The sequence below is a fragment of the Numida meleagris genome, unplaced genomic scaffold (genome assembly GCF_002078875.1).
Source record: "Numida meleagris isolate 19003 breed g44 Domestic line unplaced genomic scaffold, NumMel1.0 unplaced_Scaffold359, whole genome shotgun sequence".
In the NCBI taxonomy this organism is placed as follows: Eukaryota; Metazoa; Chordata; class Aves; order Galliformes; family Numididae; genus Numida; species Numida meleagris.
Window position 1 is genome coordinate 5,047 of NW_018364584.1, and position 11,371 is coordinate 16,417.

At 42.6% G+C, this 11,371-nt stretch overlaps 2 protein-coding genes across 3 annotated transcripts in view; one reads left to right on the top strand and one right to left on the bottom strand.

Moving 5' to 3' along the window:
- LOC110391395 (mitogen-activated protein kinase 15-like) overlaps positions 1-4,814 on the top strand; it is a gene marked incomplete at its 5' end in the record, with an annotated part of 5,650 nt that extends 836 nt beyond the window's left edge. The window contains 2 exon segments of the mRNA XM_021383238.1: positions 1-155; positions 1,735-4,814. Coding sequence (XP_021238913.1) covers positions 1-155; positions 1,735-1,980 — 401 coding nt within the window. The 3' untranslated portion in view covers positions 1,981-4,814.
- Positions 4,815-5,359: 545 nt separating this feature from the next.
- FAM83H (family with sequence similarity 83 member H) overlaps positions 5,360-11,371 on the bottom strand; it is a 30,445-nt gene continuing 24,433 nt past the window's right edge. For both annotated transcript variants that reach the window (XM_021383236.1, XM_021383237.1), the window contains one exon: positions 5,360-8,957. In XM_021383236.1, coding sequence (XP_021238911.1) covers positions 6,296-8,957 — 2,662 coding nt within the window. In that variant the 3' untranslated portion in view covers positions 5,360-6,295. The remainder of the gene's footprint in view (positions 8,958-11,371) is intronic.

Sequence of the window (11,371 nt, forward strand, 5' to 3'; positions counted from 1 at the left end):
CAGGTAATGCAAATTCTGGTGCTGTGATCAGGAACTATTCTGCACCACCTCCGCAACAGGCAAGAACCGCCAGCAATGGGAAACCGAGGAGACAAAATACACGGGCAAATGCAAACACTCAGCTACTTCCTACAAGTGTACAGAACCTTTGTAATGTAAGTAGCAGTCCTATGCAGAGAAAAGATGATAACTTTTCAGGGACCAAATGTCATGATTTGTAACTTGGTAGAGAAACTTACATGAGAGGCAAGTAATAGAAGAGAGTTATTAAATTAATAAATGCCCATCAGATAGAATTATGTAAGACAGATACACTGCAATTTCATTGCCTGTATGTAGTGTCAGTCAAATGGTACCAGTAAATGAGTTTGATAAGGCAGCTGGGCTTGTAGAGAATATGTGAATACGTCTCCTTTACTGGAGTGCTGAAGAGCGTGCTAACAGAAATGTTTCTGGAAATTACTTGTTGTAACTTACCTCTAACATGCAGTAGATTCAGATAGGAGCTTTCGTATTCTAATCCTCAGCGTTGCCATACCTACATTTCCAGTGTTCTGTCTAGTCATGTAGCTTAAAACCCCAAGCTAAGTTCTGTGCACGAAGCAGAATGCTGGGAGGAAGTCCATGTGAAGTAATCACCAAGGACAGAGGTGTGGCTTTGACCTTACATCTCTGACATACCTAATGCTGATCTTACGGGTTCATAAGCACAAACTTTTTCCTGGAGTATTTAAGTCTAACCCCAGGCATTCAAAAGAATTGTGGAATCATAGAATGGCTTGAGTTGGAAGGACCATTAAAGATCATCGGTTCCAACCCCCCCGCCGCAGGCAGGGCTGCCAGCCACTAAATCAGGCACTAGGTCAGGCTGCCCAGGGCCCCATCCAACCCGGCCTTGAGTCCCTCCAGGGATGGGGCATCCACAGCTTCTCTGGGCAGGCTGTGCATGGGCCTCACCGCCTCCTCAGTGAGAAATATGAGCAATGTATTTTGAAGAATCTCTGGGTACTTGTGACTAACTTCTTGTTACTGCAAGTGCCTAACAGGGAGAAGATCATGCTACACATACCCTGTGCTTTATATTTGTTCCCTAAAAGGCTAACACTGACCATTGGCAGTGACAAGACATCGGGGTAGATGCTCTCCAGGATTGTGACTGATCATATGTTAGGTGAATGTTGACTTCTCCGTCTTTCTTGTTCAGCCTCAGCAGGAGCTGAAAAGTTCTAACATTCCAACTTGCTCTGCATTCATTTTGCATTCATTTTCAGCATCAAATCAGGCTCATGAAACTCTTGTTCTCAGCCATTTGACCAGTTTGACCATTTGCATTCGTGCATGATTAATTTTTTATCGCTGGGGTTGGTATCCATCTGCAGCTTCCAACTCAGACACTCACCAAGCCATTGGATTGGCAGAAACCAGGAGGATATTTTGGGGAACGATAGTCTGTCTTGTGCATTTGTTTAAAGCATTCACTACCTTTGGAAATAGTTACTAGCCAAACAGGCCTTTGGACTTTTGCTCCAGTGCCATTAGCTCATACTTGATAGACCCTTTTTAAAACCTTTCTCCCTCATGCCATTTTCAACATGCTGTTCTTAATGTCTGTTAGTCAGTTAACATTCATGATGTCTTCTGCTACTCAGATGATGCAAACTCTGTGTTCCTCATTTGTATTTTAGGAAGCTGTTTGCAGATTCCTAACTGTCTTGGCTTTTATTTCTCACACAGAATCCAAGAAATACTCAGTTTCACAGCAAAGATGTTCACCCCCTTCTGAAATCCAGTAAAAAGATGTTCCATATTACTGCAAATGTGGGAGCTGCTGGTGATCCAAAAGCATCAATGGGCAGTTACTCTCAGGCCTATGGAACCATATGTCAGTCTGCACTGCAGAGTCTTCCAATATCAAATTCCTCCCAGCAACATGAGTAGCAAATATGGAAGAGTTCTAACCAGGTCTCATGCGTCCCCTGACTCCACCAGGAACAGCAAGTGAGAGCTAAATATAAAAGGCATTTGATCGTCGCCCCAGCCAAAGAGAAATGCCGTATTCATTGCTTGGGACAACGTACTACCTTCCTCGGGACAAACCAGCAGGGAAAAGAAATGAATCCTTTTACCTTCCAGTCTTCCCAGCACAGCATTATTTGCTCCCATACCATCACAGTTCTGTCCACAGTCCTTACTTCCATTACTGCAAAAAATTACAGAAAGCTGCGACGTTCTGATACTTGACTGTCTTTACACATATTCAGATTTCTTCAGTAGGTTCAGATGTACTGCCTAAATCCAGACCTTTTTTGTGCAGAAAAAGTAACCATCTATTTCCTGAAGACCAAGACCGAACTCCTCACAGATAATGTTAAAGCCCTTCATTTTGTATTACACTAATTTGTATACGACTCTTTCAGGGCAAGTGAATGAACCTGAACAAACACAATCAATGATGATTACTTTCAACAAAATCAAGTAGAAAAGCATTTTACATATGGGTGGGCTCTGATACAAGACTTAGTACTATACCTACCATGTATTAATAATGTATGTTGTAAGTACTGCAATAATAAATCTTCTGTGTTGCCCTACAGAAAAAAGTTTATAGTTTAGTGGATGTTTGCAGTCTTTTAAAGGGGGAAAGATACAAGGGATGTCTTGTTCAACACATCAGACGATGGTAACTTTTTTTCTTTCAGAAAGCAAGAGATGCTATTGCTGCAACATCATGAAGCTGTCACTAGGCAGCAGTGGGACTATACTGTCACATTGCATGGTTCTCACTGGTCCTTTACATATAGTCAATTTTGAAACTTTTCCTGGTTAAAAGCTGATTTTTTATACATTCTTCTTATTTAATTTCTACAGGTCTCTGTCCCTGAAATTTTACTTCACTTGTGAAAATTTAGTGCTATTCCAGAGCTTTGGAACTATGGTTAAAGAGGGAATTCAAACATTAAACTGCAAAATGTGAGTACTGCTGCCATTGATAGCTTGTCCATTTTATTTTTAGTACCTAAACACCAAAGCCTGTAGTTAAATTAAAAAGAAAGCAGCACATTTATTTCTGGTATCCAGTCTGGTCACATAAGTCTGGTAGGGGGTTGGAAATGCAGCTCACAGGGAAGTCCTGTTTTCTCCTGGTGTATTCATAAACTAGGCATGTCCTGCCTATCTCAGGAACAGTTAGAAATAGTAAAGGGCAGTGACAGGGTTGTGCAGGGAGCACCCTGCAGTGTGTTGACCCTTGTAGTCTAAGATGCCAGTTCTCATTTGCTGAAAGAGGAGGCTGGTGCTTATTTTAGGGTTGCGAGTCCACTGAAACGGTAGCACCTAGCGGTTTGATGCTACAATGAAACATCTCATAGGTCTTTTCCAACCTTGGTGATTCCATGATTCCATGATCTAACGCTCTCTGTGAACTAGTCTCAGGCTGAGAAATGATGGACTATAACACAAGCTTTGTAACAGTCTTAAAATGGCTTTTGTTATTACCAACTGAATTATTCAGCTCACAGGAGAAAGACTTAGGGGTCCTGATGGATGAAAGCTGGACATGAGCCAGCAGCTTGCGGCCCAGAAGGCCAACTGCATCCTGGGCCTCATCAACAGAACCGTGGCAGTGGGGCAGGGTGGGGATTGTCCCCCTCCACTCTGCCCTTGTGAGGCCCCATTTGGAGTGCTGCATCCTGGCCTGGGGCCCCCAGTACAGAGAAATGTGAGGCTGTGGGAGCAGGGCCAGAGGAGGGCACAGGGTTGCTCAGAGCCTGCAGTACCTCTACTATGGAGAAAGGCTGAGGGAGCTGGAGGTGTTCAGCTCGGAGGGGAGAAGGCTCCGGGGAGACCTCACTGCAGCCTTCCAGTGCCTGAAGGGAACCGATGAACAGGAGGAGGACTGATGTTTTACGTGGCCTGATAGTTACAGGACAAGGGCGAGATTTAGATTAGATATTAGGAGGAAAATTGTTACTCAGAGGCAGTGAGGCCCTGGCACTGGGGGTAGCCCATCCCTGGAGGTGCCCGAGGCCGTGGATGAGGCCCTGGGCAGCCTGAGCTGGTGGGGGGCACCCAGCCTGTGGCAGGGGGTTGGAACTGATTAATCTGTAAGGTTCCCTCCAACCTAAGCCATCCTATGACAATGATTCATTCAGCAATATTTGCATATAACCCACAACAGCTGCTAATCAACTTAGCACTTAAAGAGATGAGTCACTCTAGCTCTGGTCAGGGACATACTTGTACACTGAACACAGCGTGATAAAATTCTACCAACCTAAGCAACTAAAGCAAAATTCTAACATGATTGTGTAATCTGCCACTACAGAAATAATTAGATTTCCACCATCTCTTACAGAATGATATCGGAGCAGGTAGCTTGGGGAAAGGCTGGGGAAGTAAGAAACTATTTGAATTACACAAAACGGGGCTAGCGTATGTCACATATAGTATGTGTGTATGTATACATATATAATAGGATATAAAACTATGTAGAGGATAGAGCATGGTTAAGCTCTATCTGTATCATCTGACAGAGAACAAGTGTTGTAATCACTGCAGTCCATCTTGGGACTCCTCAGGAAGAAGATCTGATTCTGTACTAAAATGATGTATGTGTACAGCAATGATTTATGAATGTGTACCTACGTAACTGATTGCAGTTTCTTTCTGAAATAGTACACATTGGTATCATATGGAATATGAGTAAGAAACCCACTTCAGCTTTTTTTCCAATTTTGACTAGCTCTTCCCTACTTTTTCCTCTCAAGTTTACTTCTAGGTTGAATTTCTTACATTAAAATGATAAATTCCCATGATTCTTGCAGGTTTTTTTTTGTTTTTTACCACCATCTGAAGTAATATGGAAATTGGGTCATTTTCTTTCGTATCTTCATTTCCTAAGTTTTTCAGTAAGCAGTAAAATAACCATTGTTGCATATATGCAAATTATCTAAAGCCTGCTACCACGGGAGCTGGTATCCTAAGAAGAACACCTGGAGTCTTAAAGTTACCTTCAGGAACTGATGCAGCCTTCTGCCTCCATCCGTCAGCCACGTGCCTGAATAAATTTGCTGAGCTTCCAGCAAACACCACAAGTAGTTAAACATGTAACTCAAGCTAATGGAAACAAGACATTGAGAAGCCTAGTTCCATGTGTGAACATTCTTCACTCTCATCACCTTAGCCAGGAAAAAATAAAGTAAAATAAAATAAGATCCCCGTTTGGCAATCCTACTGGATGCCAAGTGGAAACAGTCCAAGCTGAGGAAAAAAGATACACAAACTTTATGTCCAGTTGCTTCTTGGCCTCTGTATCTTCTGTCCTGCAAGACTGTATAACCCAACAGCACAAACCTTCTGATTAATCCAGACTGTGTTTAGTACTGCATTAGTATTCAGCTTGATATGAAACTCCTGTAAGGAAGCCTGTTGAGACAAAGCACTTCTGATCTTGAACCAAACTGGGAAGATGCGCTAACAGCCCTCCCCCTCCTCTTTTCATGAATTTCATGGAATTTCATAGAAATTCTCCACTAATGAATTGGGATTACATAAATTTCTGCTTAACTGTAATGGCTTAAATGCTCGACTCAGCTGAAAAGCAGTTCTAAAAACATCTCTTTCTCCATGAATAAATGGCCACTTTCTTCTTTTATGGCCTTCCAGCTGCTATTCTCAGCTCAATCTCCAATGCAATAGCTCCATTATACAGAAGAAAACAAACCAATAATAACACTTAACCAATAGGCTTTTAAAACAGTAAATATGAAAACTGGGCATTTTCTGCTAGACCAGACCACAGCCATACCGAAGGGAAAAAAAGTTACTTATATATATTTTTCTCCTGTAATTCTTCAAAAAGGTAAAACTCCCATATTAGCTGAGTCATTAGATACAAAGGAACAGTATCTGTACCTGAAAAACAACTGTTTTTTAAAATATAGATAGTCTTTTCTTTCCTTGATTGAATTCAAGCACTGATTTTTTCTATTTTTTGTTTCTTCCCTTTCTGAAAGTGGAATTATTTTTTTTTTAACTACTGAAAAGACTCCCTGACCATAATATAAAGAGACATCGTTATTTCTGTATTTTAAGCATCTTGGCAATTTAATAATTTTATTTTAAATATACTGTAATAACGTTGCCTGTTACCACGTGCCTCTACTGGGCAAATTGTGCCATGGGGGTCTAATGCTGAACATATCCCACCTGCTAACCCCGAAGAGCTTACAGCCATCATAAATGTGTTACTTCCTCATTTGCCTTTGACAGTCAATCATAAATAGTATTGCTATGATCATTTTTTGGTCTTGAAGGTCCCCAGGATTTTGGGCATGAATTTTCCCATCTTCTTGTCTTTGGCATCTGTGTCGTACTCCTCTTCACTCTGACTTGTGTGCTCATCCTTTTTGCAGAAGACCTCAAATCTACTGTACACTCTCTTTTCCTTCCGCATATTCTCCATTTTTTTCAAAAGGGTATCTCTATCCTCTGATGGTTGCCGCTGAAGATTTCGTTTCTGGCTCCCAAAGCTCTCTGATCTGTGGATGTTACAGCTTTTCTCCTTCTCAGCTTTCCTTTCCAAGCTTGTAGTTGACTTAGAAAGATCGGGATTACTAGTGGATGGTAGTTGCTTGGCCAGTTCAGCTCTGTTCTTCTGACTATTTGCAGAGATTTGTTCCAAAATCACCTTGGTGTCATCACGGAGGTTGCTGCTGTAGAGAATGTTAGCTGTGGATGAAGGAAATCTCCCTTGTGTTGGCTGGCTGCTTTTGGGGGGAAGTGGTGTTGCAAATTTATGGTTTTTTTCTTCCTCCACCATTTCCTGACAGTCACCTATGGAAGCTCTTTTGAGACCCATGGGCTGTTTGTCAGATTTTCCAATCTCAGAATTGGGTTCCTCCTCCAATTTCTTTTCACCTTTCGGGTTCAAAAACTGCTTTAACCGTAGGGATCCTTTTCTTAAAAATTCTATTGGATTTTGTTCCTGTTTTGAACAGTCTTCCTCAGATTTATTGAGGGAGCTGTCAGATCCTTGACCTTTAGATAGGTTTTCAATAACTGATGTGGTACTTGTCCTAACCTGTGATTTCTTCAGTTCTGTACTGACTAATTTTTCAGCGTCTTCCTTGAATGTCACTCTTTCCTTCTTTTCTGGAAGAGTCAGTTTCTGAGTATCTCCTACAAATATAAGACTCTCCTTTTCTGGAAGAGCAGGTTTATTCTCTATGGGGTAAAACCGAGATGATAATTTGTCCACTTTAGCGCCAAGATGTGCTAGGGGATCTTTACTCAACGTATCGAGGAGCTGGGGGGCTGATGAAGCCATTCCAAATGGTCTGTCAGTCTCTCCGTGCATTTTGTACGTGCTGCAGGAGTCTTTGGACTCCAGTACTCTACTCTCCAGAATCTTATATTGCACGGATTTGGTACATTTCTTCTCTGTGTTCTGTGATTCTTCCTGGAGAAAACTAGAAACAGCTTTGGTGTGAGTGACTGTAGCTCGCTCGGTGTCTTTGCCCACAGCTTTGTATTTCTCCAAAAGTTCTGCCACTTTAGATGAGGTGGCTGTCTTTATAGTTTCATTGTCTTTTGTCAGTTCATTGGACACTTGTTCTTTATGGATCATCTGAACCTTTTCTATTGTCGTGTTAGGCTGATCTAACTTGGCAGCATTAAAAATCAGAGAGGACCTGAGTCTTGAGCTCCTCTGGATCAAAGGATTTATTCTGGACCTAAAGGCATCTTGTTTCATCATAGGTGTTTCTTCACCTGCTCTTTCAGGATCTGCAAATTCTTTGGCATTTTCAACAGCCAGTGACTTGCTATTAAAAGACATAGGGGATTTGAATGCTGGGATGAGGTCAGTGGGATGCTTTGTGAGGGCATCCCCAAGAACATCATTATATGCTTCTGATTCCATAGGCATTGGGAGACCTTCTTCTGGTTCTGACTGGTATGCACTAAGGTATGAAGAAATCCGCCAGTTGCGTAAACCTGTTCTATTTTCCTGAGTGCTCTTGTCCTGATCTTGGTCCTCATCTTTGTCTTGTAAGAACAGGCGCTGTTCCAGGCTTTGTTTCTGTGTGGGAGAAGTCTGGCAAATAAATTTCTGTCCTATATTCTGTCTTCTTAGCATCATTCCCATTGGGCCATTGCCTGCAGGGTTCAGCTGATCGGAGCCATGTCTCACCTCCCTGGAAGAATTCGAAGGTACATAATCCAGCCTTAAAGGGAAACCCTCCTGTGGAAAACTGGATTCAAGTTCAGGGTATCTGGGTCCCTCTCCATAGGGAAGAGGTCCTCCCTCTTCCAATTCATTGAATCCTGGCCTACCACCTCGTAGTCTGTCAAAGAATCCCTGGGGTCTGCCAGGAAGGTGGGGGTGTTCAAACTGGTACTGGTAGAACTGATCCTTCTGAAAATGACTAGACTGGATTTTAAATTCATCCATATTGTTCATGAACATCTGCCTGGCATACTGTTTAGAAGAAGCAAAATTTTCAAATGTTCCTTCTGCAAAACTGTGTCTCTTAAAAGCATCCAACTCTAACTGCTTGGAACGGAGAAAACCCCTGACAGGATCCATCTGAGCATTCTCCATTTCTACCTTTTTGTACATTCGCATGGCTGACCCCTCCACAGTATGGCGTAACATATCATCTCGCCTGAAATTGGACAGGAAGTACCTGTCTGGATCAACTCTGTCCATAAAGGAGGGAAAAAGGTTGTCGTCCCTCTGGAACATGAGGGGTGCTTTTTTAGGAAAGAATGGCATGTTATTGCCAAAGGGAGTCATGGCAAATGGGTTCTCTGCCTTTGCCAAGACATTGGCTGGAGGAACAAGAGGTTCTGACTGTGCAAACAAAATTCGGAATTCTTCATCGAAGCTGGCCACCAGCTCTCCCTGGAAGATGTGTGCGATGCTTCTATGAATCTTCTCAAAAGACCACATAAAACTACAAAGAGAAGAAGAAGTAAAGATAGTGTTAGCATCAAATAATTCAGCTGTACTACTCCATGTTTCACCATCTGCTTGTCTGAAGAAATTTATCCTGATTCTAGGTGCTGCTCAAGCAGTCATTCATTACACACTACTGTTTTCCAAGCTTCATAGTTACAAAGTTATTGAGAATCAGAGCTCAGCAGAGGATTTTACCAGGCAACAAATGACTTCTGTTCTTAAAAAAAAAAAAAAAAAAAAATCAGCACTAACAATAGCAAGACAGCTGATGATGACCTTTATCATTAATGTGAAGTAAATGTTCTTGCAATTACTTTATGTTGTAATTGTTTTTTTATAACTACAATTTTGGGCTTATCTTTAAAAAGAGCAAAGGGATCAAGTATAGAACTACAGCCAATCCAGACTTCCCTTAGTCCAAGGGAAGGCTCTAGAGCAAATCCTCCTGGAAGCCATTTCCAGGTGCAGGAATAACAGTAGGACAACCGGGATCAATCAGCAAGGATTTCCAAAGGGCACACCACGCTTCACCAAATCTGACTGCCACCTACAATAAGCTGGCTGGCTGCCTGGACAAGGGGACAGCAGAAGATGATGTTTTTCCTGATGTTAGCAAGGGCCATAAATGAGTATCTTTATAGCTAACTGGGACACTATGGAGTGAATGGGTAAGCCACACAGTAAATGGCAAACTGACTGGACTGTCAGACTCAACAGGTGGTGGTCAGTCATTTGAAGTCTGACTGGCAGACAGTTAGAAGTGGTGTTCCTCAGGTGCCAGAGCTTGGAGAGATGCTGTTTAACACTGCAGTTCAGGAGGATTTCAACAAGCTGTGGAAACTGGCTGATAAGGAGCCTCATGACATTCATGAAAGACAACTGCAGAATCCTGCACTTGGGATAGAACAACCCCATGCAGCAGTATAGCCTGAGGATGACTAGAAAGCCTCTTGCCTAAAAATGACAGATTCTGGCAGACAAGATGAAAACAGACAGCAGCACCTTTGCCATGATGGTGGTTAACCACATACAGGGATGTATTAATAAAAGCGCAGCCAACAGGAGAATGGAATTGATTACAACCCCCTAGTCAGCATTTGTGACACTGCATCTGCAGTACTGAGTCCAGTTTCAGGCTTCCCAAGCCTAAACAAGAAAGTCGTTGACCAATTGAGCACCACCAAAATCGTTAGCAGGATGCAGTATCTTAATTATATAAAGGGAGACTAGAGTAGCTGGACTGGCAGGGCAGGGGGCAGGAGGATGGGGGTACTCAATAAGCTGATTGCTGTCCTCAACTAAGTAAATGGTGGTCATGAGGAAACTGGAGCCAGCCTCTTCTGAGAGGTACATAGCACAATACTACTACTATAGCAAGAGAACAATCAATGAGATATAAAGAAAAGAAATCTTCAGAAAGAGGATAATCAAACACTGAAACTGCTGTCCAAGGAGGTTGCAGAGTTTGTATCCCTGAAGAGTCTCAAAACCTGACATGGCCCTGAGCAACCTTACATAACTTTGAAGATGGCTCTACTTTAGGAAGCAATGTTGGACAGCTATGGTTAAACTACACATGAGTTGGAAGGAACCTTAAAGATCATCTAGGTCCACCCAACCTGGCTTGAACACTTCCAGGAATGGGGCAACCACGACTTCTTTGAGCAACCTATTCCAATGCCTCACCATCCTCATAGTAAAGAATTTCTTCCTTACATCTAATCTAAATCTCCTTTAGTTTAAAGTCATTATCCCTTGTCCTATCACTACAATCCATAAAAGGAGTTCCTCCTCAGTTTTCCTGTAGGCCCCTCTTAGGTTCTGGAAAGCCATAATGAGTCTTGCCAGAGCCTTGTCTTCTCAAGACTGAACAACCCCAACTCTCAGCCTCTTTTCACAGGAGAGGTGCTCCAGCCCTCTGATCATGCTCATGGCCCTTCTCCGGACTTGCTCCAACAAGTCCATATCCTTCTTATGTCGGGGGCCCCAGAACTGAACACAATACTCTAGGTGGGATTTCATGAGAGCTGAGTGCAGGGGGAGAATTGCTTCCTTTGACCTGCTGGCCACACTTCCTTTGATGCAGTCTAGGATATGGTTGGCTTTCTGGGCTGCAGGCACACACTGCCATATCATTTTGAGTTTTTCATCAACCATTGTCTCCCAGGTCCTTCTCCTCATGGCTGCTCTCAAACCATTACTTGACCAGCCTGTATTTGTGCTTGGAATTGCCCTGGCCCAGGTGTAGGACCTTCCATTTGGCCTGGTTACATTTCATGAGGTTTGCAACACAGGCCTGCTTATCAAGGTCCTTAATAATGGCCTCAACAATAAGCTTAAAGTTTCGTTAGCCCTGGAGTGGTCAGGCTGTTGGACTAGATGATTTTTGAAGGTCCCTTCCAACTATCC